Consider the following 14,184-nt stretch of genomic DNA (forward strand, 5'->3'; position numbering starts at 1 on the left):
GGTCACGCATTCGGCACTCCAGGTTTCCTTATGCATGTTACGTCATTAATATTCCATCTATTCTTTTACACATTTACAGTTAAACACAGTCGGCGTCTACGCAATTGGCGTAAGCTTATTTCTACCGTGAATGGTGGACATACTGTTCACACGCAGCATTCTGCTTTTAGAGAATAGGGAAGCAGACAGGGGAAGTTTCTGACACCTCCTACCAACAAGATTGCGGTGTAAGTGGGAAGAACTTATGGAACAAAGATGTAAACCGTCATCAAATCGAGATCACAATGAACTATAAGCCAAGGCTCTTGAATTACATGATTAGAATCATTATCATATGTTGAGCTGTAATACAAGAATGCTTTGGGCCTAACAAGATGGAAAACAATGTTTCATATTAACAAACGGGCTGGGGATACGGAGAGGAGGGGTAAGTAGTGTGATATTCTATTACAGGGTTAGATTTAAAGGAGCAAGAAAAGGTTGCTTTACTCTTTTTAATGAAACTAAAATATATACACTATGGAATATTAAACTTATGTCAAATGTCGTCATATAAAGATCTGGTTCTTTTCTAATTATTAGTATGTTTCCTAATTTAGAATCGCTACTTAAAAATGCCAATGCATTTGCCTTCTGGTATGCAATAAAGTTTTTATTTATTGATGACGTAAGGGTCGTTATGTCATTGTTGTGAATTATGGAGCAGTGCTGTCAATTAAAAGAGCTGAAATTACTAGTTTGTCGAACGCTACGAAAGCATAGGGGTAACTGGAAAGTAATGTCCTTACAACACTGATGCAACAAATGTACAAAAACCAAATGCCACTGGTGCCTTCAGAGACACTACATGTCAAAATCTACATTCTTACAACAAATATGAACACACCAAAGCAAAAACTGAACTCTAATTCTCCCTTAACACTTGAACAATGATTTGCGAATCACAAGTCTGTAAGGTGCAAAAACTTTCACTCACAGAGCAGTGGCTTGGAGAACTTTGTATCCAGGAACGAATTTGAGAGAATTTAGAATGCCAGCATCCAAGTTCTCAAGCAGGCTAGCAAAAAGCAATAACCCTACTCATATTATAACATATATGTTGAGGACCTCGCCTGTTATCGGGAAGAACCGGAAATGCGCACTAACAGCTTCGATAGCCTACTAGCCTGAACAGGAGGAAAAAAAGAGCAGAGGAAGTGTGGTTCAAAGTGCTCAGCAAGACAGTTGCCTGAAGAAAGGAATTAGGGCCACTAGGAAGCAGGAGCACCAGGCAGCAGCTAAGGCACTGACTGTCAATGTTTGAATGGCTACCCACATCAACAGGGCAACAGCCCTCACCATGCTTCATCTATTAGATAGTGTTGAATATAGGATTCTGATCTTCTCCAGGACACACTGGCCTTGGATTGGCTACACCCCTCTCTCTCATATAGTTCCCAGGCATTCTCTCTGCCCCTATTGACATCACAGCCACGCCTCTGAACTGCAGAGGACCCCAGGGCTCCTCACAGTCACCCATGTTTGTCAGCCTCTTGATTTAGCCACTGGCTCGGTTCTCTGGTACCCACTACTGCACTTTCTACTGACTCAACCTGAATATAAAATGTAAATCATCGTGGTCGGTGGCAGCTTTTAACTTCGAGTCATCTCTTCTGCATTATCTAAGTGAGCGGAGAATAGAATGAAGGCTTATTTTCAGTTGCTTGTGTGTCGTACCGGTGCTTTCTGGTGTCTGGGTTCTTGAGTTCTGTTGCCTTTCACTGTAACCCTAATACTTTTGTTTTTCTGACTTCAGAGCATTATTAAATCTTCTCCCATGTTGAGCCATTATATGTTATGTACTTATCAGCTAACAATATACTCTTGTCCCTGACTACACAATTTGCTTGCTGTGGCAAGGTAACGTGAGTGCCAACAATGCATTTCCTTCTCTATTCTGGCACCTACCTTCTGTAACTCTCTATCCTCCTTTGAGAGCAGTTTTGATCTTGATGCGTTTTACCCACTCACACCCTTTCCCTCCACCTTTGTATATAAATGGCCTCAAAATGAAAGAAAATAAATGTGATATGCCATGCTGTCCAAGGTAGGCAAATTACTACATAGTTACGTTTTAGTACAGGGATATTTATTGTTAATGCTAACAATAAATTAAATGTGTATCATACGAATTTCAATGTAAGAAATTGTGTTCAAGTTTTAAATTGCTGAAGTGTTTGATACAAATGACAACATACAAGTCACCTGAAATGTGTGGTTCTTAATTTACTTTACTAAGCAGCATACAAGCTGTAAACGTTTCCTGTCATACATTTTTCATTGGTGTGCTTTGCACAGATTTACACGTGATGCCATACTTTAGTAGATCTTTTTAATTCCTATATTGTTTCCAAAGTAGGTTCTACACAACGACCGAGACCCACTCTAGTGGGACGACTTAAGACTGCAGCAAAAAAAGCCTTTTCAATCAGACTACTTCCGTATTAACTACCACGATCGTATATAGCAATGTCTCTAATAGGGATTTACTAAAAAAAACTGTCTTTGTACCATGTGACTGCTCGACCCAACCAGACCTCAGGACCTTTTTGAAAAAAAAAAATGTTTTTTTCTAGCACGAAAGACATAATTTGAAAACTCATGGTGATTGGCTTGAGAATGCTGCCAACCAAAGACTTTCCTTGTCACACCTTTTAGCTGTCCATTCTCTCGGAGAACATGTATCTGAGTGGGCTGTGCTCAATGTTACATCTCTGGCATGTCAGTGCCCTTGTCTTCTCACATAGTGGCAGACAGCCAAATGGTGCCGTGGTCTTCTCCTCAAGCTTCGTAAAGAAAGAAGGATGTGGGAGACCCAGCTTGATTGCGATCTGAAACACATCATTACCAACTTTAAACATGTTTCTCAGTGCAGGGGATCAGACTGAAGATTTTTGTTATTGCCTATGAGAGTCTGACTTGAGCGGGACAACTAATATTACAACAAAACTGGTCCTATTCAGGTTATTTATACATAGAGAGAACTCTTTTTTTAGTTGGCCTGCATCTTTGCTCGTTAACTGTTCTGTTTACTTGTACAGTGAAACTTCTGTGGCATCATTTGCTTGCCATCTTTATCTTCCGTACCTCCCCCCCACTCCTCCCACAATGCTTCTTGCTTCATATCCCTTAATCTCCCCGTGCCTCTGCCTCAACCCTCCCACAACACTCCTCGCAGGCTCCCACCACTCCTCTAAGGCCACTGCTTGTTTTTTTGTTCCTTTACAAATGCTTCGATTTAGTCTCAGGGAAATTAAACAATCAGCCCATTATCAAAGAATGTTGAGCCTGATAGAAGACTTGAACAGGCAGCTCTCACCGCTGTGCCATATCCTTTGCCTAGTCATGTTGCAGAGTGCAGTACCATTTATGGCAAAAAGAGGTCCCAAAGGACACCCAGTGTGACAGCCTGTGGTACTGCAACCTCACAACACTGCTTGTTTTAACTTTGAGTCGGAACTGACATTTGCACTCCCAGAGCTATGACACCATTGAAGGTTTACTACATAAAAAAACAACATAATGGAGTTCTTTATTTTATTAAGATAGGGAGGGCATATCTATTGCATAGGTAAAACACATTAGCATTTATAATGCCAATATCTCCAATTCCAACAAATGTGAGACCTATTGCATTTCCAATGCTTGTTGGTTCTGTTTGCAATTTGGGCCCTGCCTTAATGTCAGATGAAAATGTCAGTGCTGTAGTCCCTCTAGAAGATCATAAGCATAATTTCATATGACTTAGTAAGGCGTCTGTATGTTGGGAGTGAGACAGTGACTATGCTTAAAAACTCCCCCCAAAAATAAGAACAGACCAAAAGTTTAAAAAAAAAACTAACTCACACCCATTAATAGCAGTAATTACCAAGCTGTCCTATTGGGCTGCACCCATAATGCACCAGTAGGGATTCTTGGGAGCCAAGTGGAAGTGAGGCGTGGATTAAGACAGAAGTACACATTTACGTGCAAAGGCAAGGGATTTTGGCTGATAGCATTACATCACGTCACATAGATGGACGCTGCTAGTCTGCTCCGTATAGTTAGTAGGGTAACGAAAGGCACCACTAAGTGGCCCCCATTAGCAGAAACAGACAGCTAAAAAAGTGGCTCTCATTTGCAAAAACAGAAATGGCCCTCATTTGCAGAAACAGACAGCTAAAATGTGCAAATTGGGGCGGTTTTGAACTTGTAAATACATGCTTAATAGCTGTTTTGCATGGTATGCTTAAACAGGTGCATTTGTGCTTGCTACAGGCAATGTTTTGGTAATATCATGGGAATCAACAGTAAAAGAAAAGACACACACGACAATAAAACAGGACCACAAACAGTCAAAAAACGGTCCCCACACACTGCCCTTATAGACCAGCCCATCAGGCACCTCTAGATTGCTCGAAAGGCCAGTCCGACCATGGATAGATGGGATTCGACCCCGGGGTTTTAAAATATAAATGTCAATGCACACAACTTTCTACGAGGTTAGGTTCTGCACTAGGAAATTATGATAGCGACAAAATTTAGTTCTGAAGAAAATGAGGTGAGAGGTGATGGAGAAAGTTTATCTCCTTCACCTCTCAAAATGTAAAGACAAAAAATATAAAATACAACCTTTTGTGCACTAATAGCGTTAAAAGATGTTACTGTGGAATCTTAAAACAGCAGATTATAATTGAGTGCGACCATTCCACCCCCCTCGGGTGTGTGGCCAAGCAAGCACGAAAAAGATTTTTTTATGAGGTCTGTTTTCTAGGGAGAATGTAACCTCAAGAATGTCTCGCGGCTTAAGATGTGAAGCACTTTCCACGGGAAGAGAAGGGGAAATCCAAAGACGTGGACAATTCCATAAATTGCAACGAAATTGGAGTAGCCCGCTTCATGCCTCTACTTGCCCTGAATTCGGACAAAAAGCCCCTACAGGCGTCTGTACATCTTCATTGGAGATACTGTGCTTCTTCAAACATAAGTAGAGCAGAAATGCTACTTTTGTTCCATTTCTTCATGGAGGTAAACGGAGCATTCTGCCTGAAGGACTAGGAAATAACAATACATGTAAATGATACAGAAAGGTTGAAGCAGTCACAAGGAACATAGGTAAAAGAATCCAGATGCATAAAGCAGCACAGGCCGTGAATACAAGACTGTAGCCTATGTGTTCCTACTCTCCACTGACATTAGACAGTTGAGGAGACAAATATTCAAGCACTGTGAGAGAATGGGCTTTAAAGAATGAATTTAACATAGGACTCTTATTTATGACTTTGCAACACTAGAAACAGCCATAAAGAACACAAAGTACTTGCTCAGTCCCAAACACTTAAGCAGCAAAGATATCCCTTCCCGGTACATGAAAGTGTGCTATCCTCGCCCTCCACTTAAATAAGAAACACATCCCCTGCTCGAGAAGAACCAGGCCTGGCTATGTCCATGTCCGCTCCCAAGGAAACGGGGCCTGAGGGATACTCACCCGTGCCAAAGAGAGTCTCCTCAAGGCTTATGAAGCACCTAAACAGATTTTAAATGTGCAAAAGACCTTAAAATTGACTTACCTGCTTTGGGCGATCAATCGAACGGAATACTGTTTCAGCAAATGTCAATATATGCGTTTTTCAGAGGCAATAGTCCATGAAGGTTGAGGAGTCTGCTAAAAGTGCAAAACGAATTCTGTGTATTAAAAACCCAACCAAGCATGTATGATGAGCGGAGCAATTCCTGTTTATTTCCTGAATGGAATCATTGGGTGGATTTTAGACCTTCTTCTTCAGAGGCAAACTGGACAATATTTTAACTCGGTCCATTACCCATTTAACAGGCTTAATCAGGTGGCCTAGGTCCTATGGGATATGTCTGAAGATCAGCTATTGGTGTATAAAGAATACCCCCACTAGCAGTAAATCCTCATGCAGGTCTAAGTCACTGGATGGTGAGGACACTCTCGGAGCAGTGGTTTGCCAAAACACCTAGGAAATGCTTTAATGTAAATTGGAATCTGGTGCTGTCTCTAGACAGCAGGGGTGTAACATAAGTCCCTGCAGCCCCCACGGTGCGGGGGCGAGTTCAAGGGGGCCCCCTCAGCAAAAGTGGTAGGTAGTGGGCCAGGGAGAGGGGGCTCCCTGTACTTTGCAGGGGGGCCTAAAGTTTTGTTACACCACTGCCAGACAGCTAGGGCACTCAAGGGAAGTTTTTGTAGGTGGACAGCCTAGACTTAGCCTGGCCTCCTCCCCCAGCCTGAGATGTTTTTGCTAGGCCTGCTAGGAAGGCAGATGGACTGCAAACATATGAACTACAGTTATAATAAAACCAAACTTTGGTTTATGAGGAGCAGTGATTGTTAAATAGGGTGTTATGTGCTCAACTACCAACACATAGCTCAAACGACAACACAGCTATGTTGCTATGCAATGTTTGACCCACTTTTTCAAATACTGCTCCAACCCTTAAAAATGCCTGCAGGGTCAGATTCACTTGCTATGCTTCTTTGGTTTAATAAGAGGATTATATTAACACATTTTACAGCTGCTTTCGATCTTACATTTCCACAAGCAAGGAGGTAGTGACAGGGGACTAGTGGTCAAAGTGGAGACACCTTTGAGTCCATGAAACTTTCAGAGTTCCACTTCTGAAGCGGTTACTGCTCTTGTTAGACTGGTGCAACGAATTCTGTCTGCTAGATATAGTGCTAAGTTTTGTAGGAGACACAGTGTACTACGTACACAGCCCTACATTTAAATAAGGTTACAACCAGTGGATGTATACATTTGTAGGCATGAACTCCACTAGCCTTTGTCTGATTGTCAACAAGCAACTTAATGGACAAAATGGAATCACTACACTTTGTTTACAATGACAATATTTACCGTTGATATAGAACAAACTGCATGATCTGTTACTTGTCTAACCTAAGAAATATTAATTTCTGGGTCACCATGCCTAACTACATATGTATCTGTATTTGTACGGTGGAATTTATATAGTGTTTTTATCCAAAGCACTGTTACTCCACATGTTCAGCAAAAAGCTAAAAAAAGTTAGATGTAGCAGAAAAACTATGTTTACCGAAAGCAAGGCTAAACAACTGTAGTGAAAGAATATACTCCAGTCGAGGCCAAAACCAAGAATTGAGCCTTCAGATGTGGTTTAAACACAGTTAAAGTTGCAGAGAGTCTCGCGGACACCGGTAGGTCATTACAATGTTTTGGGCCCTACATAATAAGGAACCAGATATAAAAAGAAGCACAAGGAGATAAAAACAAATCAATATGCCCTGATTGGCGAAACTCGAATGTCTGATAGGCTGATAATTACGATGTAAATAGTAGAGATAAGGCGAAGAATCCATAACACATTTGAGGACAGTACACAAATAATGATATCTTAAACTGAATGCAACAGGTAACCAACCAAAACGAGACAGAATGGGTGAGGCCTGCAACAGGCCTACATAAAGTAAATGACAATATTTTAAATGCGTCAAAACAAGACATTAAGTAAGAAGATTGACGGCACAAGAGAACATGGAGGAAAGGCCAAGACTGGCCTCAGATTACTCAGAAATGTCTGCAGCTAAAGTACAACCTAATGAGTTCCCCTCCCTTCATGATTATTGCCCAAACATGCTTTGCAGTACAACAGCATTTCAAAATTGGTGAAAATCACAGTTGGATTACTTTCATTAATATGATGGTCGATTTATAAAAAGGTCTCCAACACTACCTGGAAAAAGAGTATTAGCCAAGCTCAAACATCAGTCTGTTCCCCTAACTTGCTGCTATGCCCCACCCTGATGTTTGTTTCCAGCCAGGACCCTTTTGGTGAAAGTAATTACATAGAAGCAATACCAATTAAATTTTGCCAGTTATACTTCGTGGATGATTCTATGGTGCTTGCAACGCTTATCAGGAGGGTAATTGACAGAAAGGAAAAGCTATATGTGCATATCATCCATGGTTGGTGAGTTTGAATACCTCCACCGACCAACAGGAACCGTATGACAACTTATTTTTCTGTGATGCAAGCAATGCGCTGAGATGATATGAGGCAACGTACAACTGAAGCTGGAAGCAGAAAGGTGGAAAGCCATTTTGAATTGGAGGCTTTACCTGTTGAAAATAAATTGTTGTAATGATCTATTGGGCAAATAGGGATTGTCTGCAAAAGAAGTCTCTCTGTGTTAAAGTAAGCACACAGAAAGACTTCAGATCTATCCGAGTGGCATTTACCCTGCCGCTTCCGCACAGGGATGTAGCTAGGAGCAGACATGAGATATATGACATATTATAGTCCTGCCTAGCGTAAGATTGACAATTCTTGCCATATGACGGGTATTCCTGGTACGTAAAAGTGATAAATTAGTATGCATAATAAAACCAGTCTGCATCTGCTTTACTGCATATTTGGGGATCACGTCTATTTTGCTAAAAAATAAAGAGATGCTGCTATTTCTGGACAAACATGTTTCCTTCATTAAAATAATAGGCTTTAATGTGGCGGTATCGAGTTCACATATACAAATGGGAATTTGAGAGCAAACTTTTTAATTTTGTTTGAAACTGACAAGCTTGTGTGTGGGGAAAAAATGATTTCCAAAATATATATATAAAGTTGATACAGAGTGCTAATTAATGCTGAGATCATGAGACTTATAACATAGGATACATATTATATCTGTTAATTCATGATGTCTCTGGAGGTCTTTCTTCATCTACATTGCTATAGCTTTTTATGACATTTCCACAACTGGTGTCTGAGGAATGAGTCTAAAATGCACAACACATGACTGAGAATCCACGTGGAGAGGGCAGACTGGTACCGTTTAAGAACGCTTACTGCGAAAGAGTTAATTATTTTTCAAAAACTGATAGGCCAATGTGAAATTGTAGAATTGTTCAACTATCTGAAAATCTTTGGCAATTTCTTAAGAAAACTGTGCTGAAAATAATCAAGTGACCACCACATTTTCTCATTTTCCTTGGCGAAGATGAACGCCCAACAGTTCTGGTTAATTTCTGCCTTGCTAGGCACACTGTGAAGGACTTGAATACTTCATCAGTGTTAGGTCATAACATTTGGCTTGCTTTTCAGTCTGCTCGTGGGAGAATTGTGCCCAGAATTTCAAATATTTTCTCAGGGAAGAACACATTTTAAAGGAACTAGTGGAAGTCAGGCCTGCTTGTTGTAGTTTGAATTAGACATTTACATGCCTGTGCTTTTAAAGTTCACCAGTCTGCATGTGCTCCACAGTGGCATTTCAACAAGCACCACTTACTGAGGTGCCTGGAAGAGAGCATTTGCCTGGGTTTAGGGAGGTGACTAGTAATGCGAGGATCAAGCTTACACAGTTTTATTACTAGCACCAAGCATATCCGACCCTGCAGCATTTGCATTGAATCCACAGAGCTTGTGCGGATGCTTGCTATAGGTGCGGGTCTGCTGCAGGTCTGCTGCAGCATCCTTTCTCCACATGACGTGGGACTGTCACAAATTACAGGGATTCTGGGGAGAGGTCATACAGATCCTCTGGGAGGTCACAGTCTACTTGGGGTGCTTCCGACACCTAAGCATGGGGCCAAGAAGAGCCATCGGTTCGCACTCTTGGGACTGGTGCTGGCCAAGTGACGGGTGGCCATCGATTGGATGCAACACGCCACACTGACAATAAGTAAGTGGATGGCGGAGATTCATTAGTGGGGTGTGGTGGAGGAGAGGCGGCTGCGAGCATTGTGCGCTGACGATCATGCTGAACATGATTTGGAACTATAGTAAGGCATGTTAGATGGTTTGTTGGAGGTGGATATGCCGGCTGATGCCCCCCCTCACTGCCTCTCAGGATCCGGAGCCAGAGTCGTCCCCTGTGGAGGGTTAGAACGCTGATTTGGAAGTTGGATATGGATTAGTACTTATAGCAGTGTGTCTCAGTGTGGCGGTGGCAGCATGTTGGGGGCCGCTGTGGCCATTCCCTTTCCTTACCTTTCTTTCCGCCACTGTTCCTTTTATTCTTGCCCACCTCTTGTATTTTGTTCATCTCCACCCCTTCCCCTTTAGAGGAAGTGGATGGGAGGGTCTTTAGTCTTGGTGAAGAACTGCACTGCTCCCTTGCTGCTGCTGTTGATTTAGGTATAGTCTGTTGTGCTTCAGTTGTTTTATTTTGCAATGTTTCTTTTATATATTTGGATAATCGTTGTTGTCGCATTGATTATCACATAGGACCGCATACGGCTCTGTTTTCTTACACATTATTTGTACTGCACTACTGTTTCTTAAACATTATTTGCACTGTGCTATTGTACCTTAAATTTTTGCAAATCACCCTAAACACGTTTTAAAATAAACAATCAGGGGCCACCATTTTCCACGTTCTCTGGGGATTCGATCCGTTGCGAATTTTAGGGCAGTCCCAGTTTGAGTTTCCAAACAACTACGCTTTTCATTCATTCATGGACTCTACTGGTCGGGTCCAGCGCCAGCAGGCAATCTGCATCTCCGCACTGTAGTGTGAGGTCAGCCCAACAACCTCAGAGATACTAAAACAATAGCTATGCAAAATAAAAGCGTGAGTTGTACTTCTGCGAGCACCAAAATGATAAAAACTAGTTCATTTCAATGGGGAAAATTGATGGGAGAGATTGCGAAAGAGGTCCTAGGAGTCTGGCTTTTGGGTGGGGTGAGTAAAAGTGAGTTTTTATTAGGTGTCCATGGAGCGGACGGTCTGTTTGGCCAGATGTGTTTTAAGATTTTAATGAATTCCAGAGCAACTGGTTTGTCCTTAAATGTCAGAAGGAGGGTTTGCAACGTTCTATTTAGTTTGCCGCGAGCTTGTAATCAATGACTGATCGATCATCTGTGGACTCAATACAGTCAAGAAGCGAGGGAGTATGAGGTGATGAGAAGGTGCAGATAAATCAGGGGGGCTCGGTATGTCGCTGCGCTAGCATCCATGGGGAGGTCCTGCTGGTTTGAACAGCTTCTACCTATAGCTGGGATGATTCTGTGGGAACGATTTACACGTCTAATCGGAGTCCTTAGCTTTGCACTGTGACGCAGTTCAGAAAGTCAGATTGTAAATACGTATTCATTTCAGGGCTGGATTAATTGAATCACTTCTAGTAGGTTCGAGGCATTTTCAGTATCATGGAAACTAATGTTAGACTAGCGAGGCTTTGCGAGTCCCGGGAGACTTGGGCTGGAAAGCATGTGAAATAGTCACATGTGAGATTATATTTGTGACATCCAGGCGCCTGGTGACCTGTCATTTTACGAGCCCGTTCGCCTCCCCTCCTCACCTGGAGTCGAACTTGCTGCCGTCCGGGAAGGTGCCGTGGTAGTGGTAGCGCACGAAGTCACCGACTGCGACCTCGCGGGGGCAGACATCAGGCACGGAGCGGCGCTCCACATGCACGTCGTCCAGCGGCACCGGCGGCGCGTCATTGCAGGCCACCAAGCTCATCAGCAGGCAGGCCGTCTGCAACCAGGCTAGGGCCTGCCACCAGCGCCGGCTGCAGGACATGGCCTGGCGCAGAGGAACGGGGACTGGGGGCTGAGAAGAAAGCAAGCCGGAGGGGGAAGGGCGGTGCTGGGAGAAGCTAGTAAGGCGAGTTAGAAGGGGAGCAAGCCCCTGAGCTGAGGCGAAAAGGATCAGAGGAGCGGTGGTGGGAAAGAAGGACGGTGGTGGGAAAGAAGGACGCAAAGTGAGTAACCGAGAGGTAGGACACAGAAGAGAAATGAGCCCTGGGAGGTAGAGCTAGGCAGGGAAGAAAAATAGAATGAGAGACAAGCACAGCCGTCAAAGCAGGATGCTGCGAGCGTTAAAGCGGCTGCAGAAAGAGGTGACAGGGAAGCAGAGCGGAATGCCCGTACAAGAGGGCTTCTTTCCCTCGTGGCAAGGAAGAGCTGTGCCGGTGCGCTCTCCGTCTGTCTTTCAAGCAGTTTTGCAAACGTGGAAAACGAAAAAAAGATGTCATCCCGAACCGCCCACCGCTAAAAAGTCATAGCCTGCGGGAGTGAGAGGAGGAATTTCCCTCCCCCTGCTCATGTTACAGCTGGGACTGGAGAATGTTTTAACATGCGCATCTCTTCTAAGCCTGTTTAAACGGTAGAGCCTGGGGTCTAAGTTGTTCAAGAGCAAGTCAGAGGTTAATTTTAGAAAAGCACGATGTCGTGTTAGCTAGCAAAATGTAGTCTAGCAAAATGTAGTCCTATCTTTGTGCCATTTTTTAAAGTACATCAAAGAAAAGAGACGGCAAGTAGCTTCGAAAGACTGCCTGGAAAGTGCCCAGAATCGCCTTACGTGGCTGCAGTGTTGGCAAACAGCATCCTCTATGCCCCGCCCCGCCTCCCCTCTCATCGTGTGCAGTTCAGGAGAGAAATTGTTTGTAGAGCGGCAGATGTAACCCCAATGTATCACTACTCCACGACACTGCTACAGTGCTACGAGAAGTATACACACGAAGGCAATGTATACACACCAAGACAACGAAACAGCCCCACAGCTGCTGTCCACGCGTTTAAATCGCAGAGCCTCCACTTGGAGTTAAACAACATTTTGTGGACATGTGACTTCGTTATTCCTCCATACCTAGGACGGAAAATACAGATTGCAACTCCCTCTCTGTATTCTTTCTGTAGTATTTTTCTCCGAACTGTGGCACTGTGTGGACCATAGTGTGACCCACCCCTGCATTATTGTGACAGGAGGTTTAGATTTCACAGAGACAAAGATAATGGCGAACCATCTTTACCGTAAACTCTAGCAGCAAAAGCTAATTAAAAAATCCTTAAAAACAAAGCACAATGTCAGCGTGCAAAACCCATACATTGAATCTCTTTTCGACGCACTGGCATCGGGTCACGGTGTAGTTCCTACAGGACTTTGGTGCTCCCCGCTGGGCCTGTCTCTCTTAATAAGCAAAGCAAAACCAAAGGGGATGATAGACAGAGTGTTGAACATTGCAAGCACTCACCCCCAGTCAACTGATATGGGTTTAATCCATCATCATTCTTTAGCTCACTCCACCACCCCAGTTCAGACATGGCCATATGCAAATCAGTCTGACCCTGTGCCCTTTGGTTTTTCTTTATTCGCCCTAAATTGGCAGGGTGTGCCCAGACGTGGGTCCCTTACTCACTTTGCCACTGGATTCAAGAAAGCCTGGCTGATGAGGGTTATGAACCCGAAACCGGTCCCAGGATGCTTGTTTCCGGTCCAGGGAAGACATGGCTTGGCAGTTCGGGCTGGACTGTTCCCATGAGGCACAGCGTCGGACTGATTTGCATATGGCCATGTCTGAACTGGGGTGGCGGAGTGAGCTAAAGAATGATGATGGATTAAACCCAGATCAGTTGACTGGGGGTGAGTGCTTGCAATGTTCAACACTCCGTCCATCATCCCTTTTGGTTTTGCTCTCTTAATAAGCAAACCAAATAATGTACAGAAGGCACCCCAGCCAATATGGGACCAAAACAGCATGCTTCATCAGAGTAAAAGGCTGCTTTATTAGGACAGGTAAGAGGTTGACCTTTAACATTACATAACATTGAATAATCCCCACCTCACTAATACATTGAATAAACTATCCCCACCAACCTTAAACCTTCCCCCTACATGAAATAATCTCCCAGCTGAAACAACTCATCATTCGACAACACCCCTTTCTTCTCACTCATCATCCTTCAACACAAGCCCAGCTGCTCCCATCTGCTCCAAGGACGCCCCCCCCCCAGCAAGGCCCTATACCTTTAGCAGTGGTACCTCTGAGGCTGAGGCCCACCTGCGCCCTAATAAAAGACACCACACCTGTTTGTTTTGAAGAGTAAAGGCTGCAGTTGATTGGCTGCTTTCACTTACAAGAGATCCTTTCAATTTGCTTTCCTTTGCATTTAAATAGAAGATAGGTTTGTAATATTTCCTTCCCATGAACGTTCATTGCCAGGCACTCCTTTCTCTACAGGCTGACCACTGTACCGATACCATCCAATGATTCCTCCAGTCAGACGTACCAGGTGGCTGTGAAGTTGTTACCCTACAGTAACCGTGCTTAATTATTCATGACAAACCAACAGACTGTCCATATTCTACACAGCGAGAAATTCATACACCTTCAGTTACTCTGGTAGTCGTGCTTCATTCAGCCAGGCACACCAAGTGCCCCT

At 43.5% G+C, this 14,184-nt stretch overlaps 1 protein-coding gene across 1 annotated transcript in view; it reads right to left on the reverse strand.

Annotated features, from left to right (window-relative positions):
• Window positions 1-11,988, reverse strand: part of FKBP9 (FKBP prolyl isomerase 9) — a 198,382-nt gene extending 186,394 nt beyond the window's left edge. The window contains exon 1 of the mRNA XM_085607498.1: window positions 11,319-11,988. Coding sequence (XP_085463624.1) covers window positions 11,319-11,542 — 224 coding nt within the window. The 5' untranslated portion in view covers window positions 11,543-11,988. The remainder of the gene's footprint in view (window positions 1-11,318) is intronic.
• Between the last annotated feature and the right edge of the window lie 2,196 nt (window positions 11,989-14,184).

This window comes from Triturus cristatus, chromosome 5_2 (genome assembly GCF_964204655.1).
Source record: "Triturus cristatus chromosome 5_2, aTriCri1.1, whole genome shotgun sequence".
Taxonomy (NCBI): domain Eukaryota; kingdom Metazoa; phylum Chordata; class Amphibia; order Caudata; family Salamandridae; genus Triturus; species Triturus cristatus.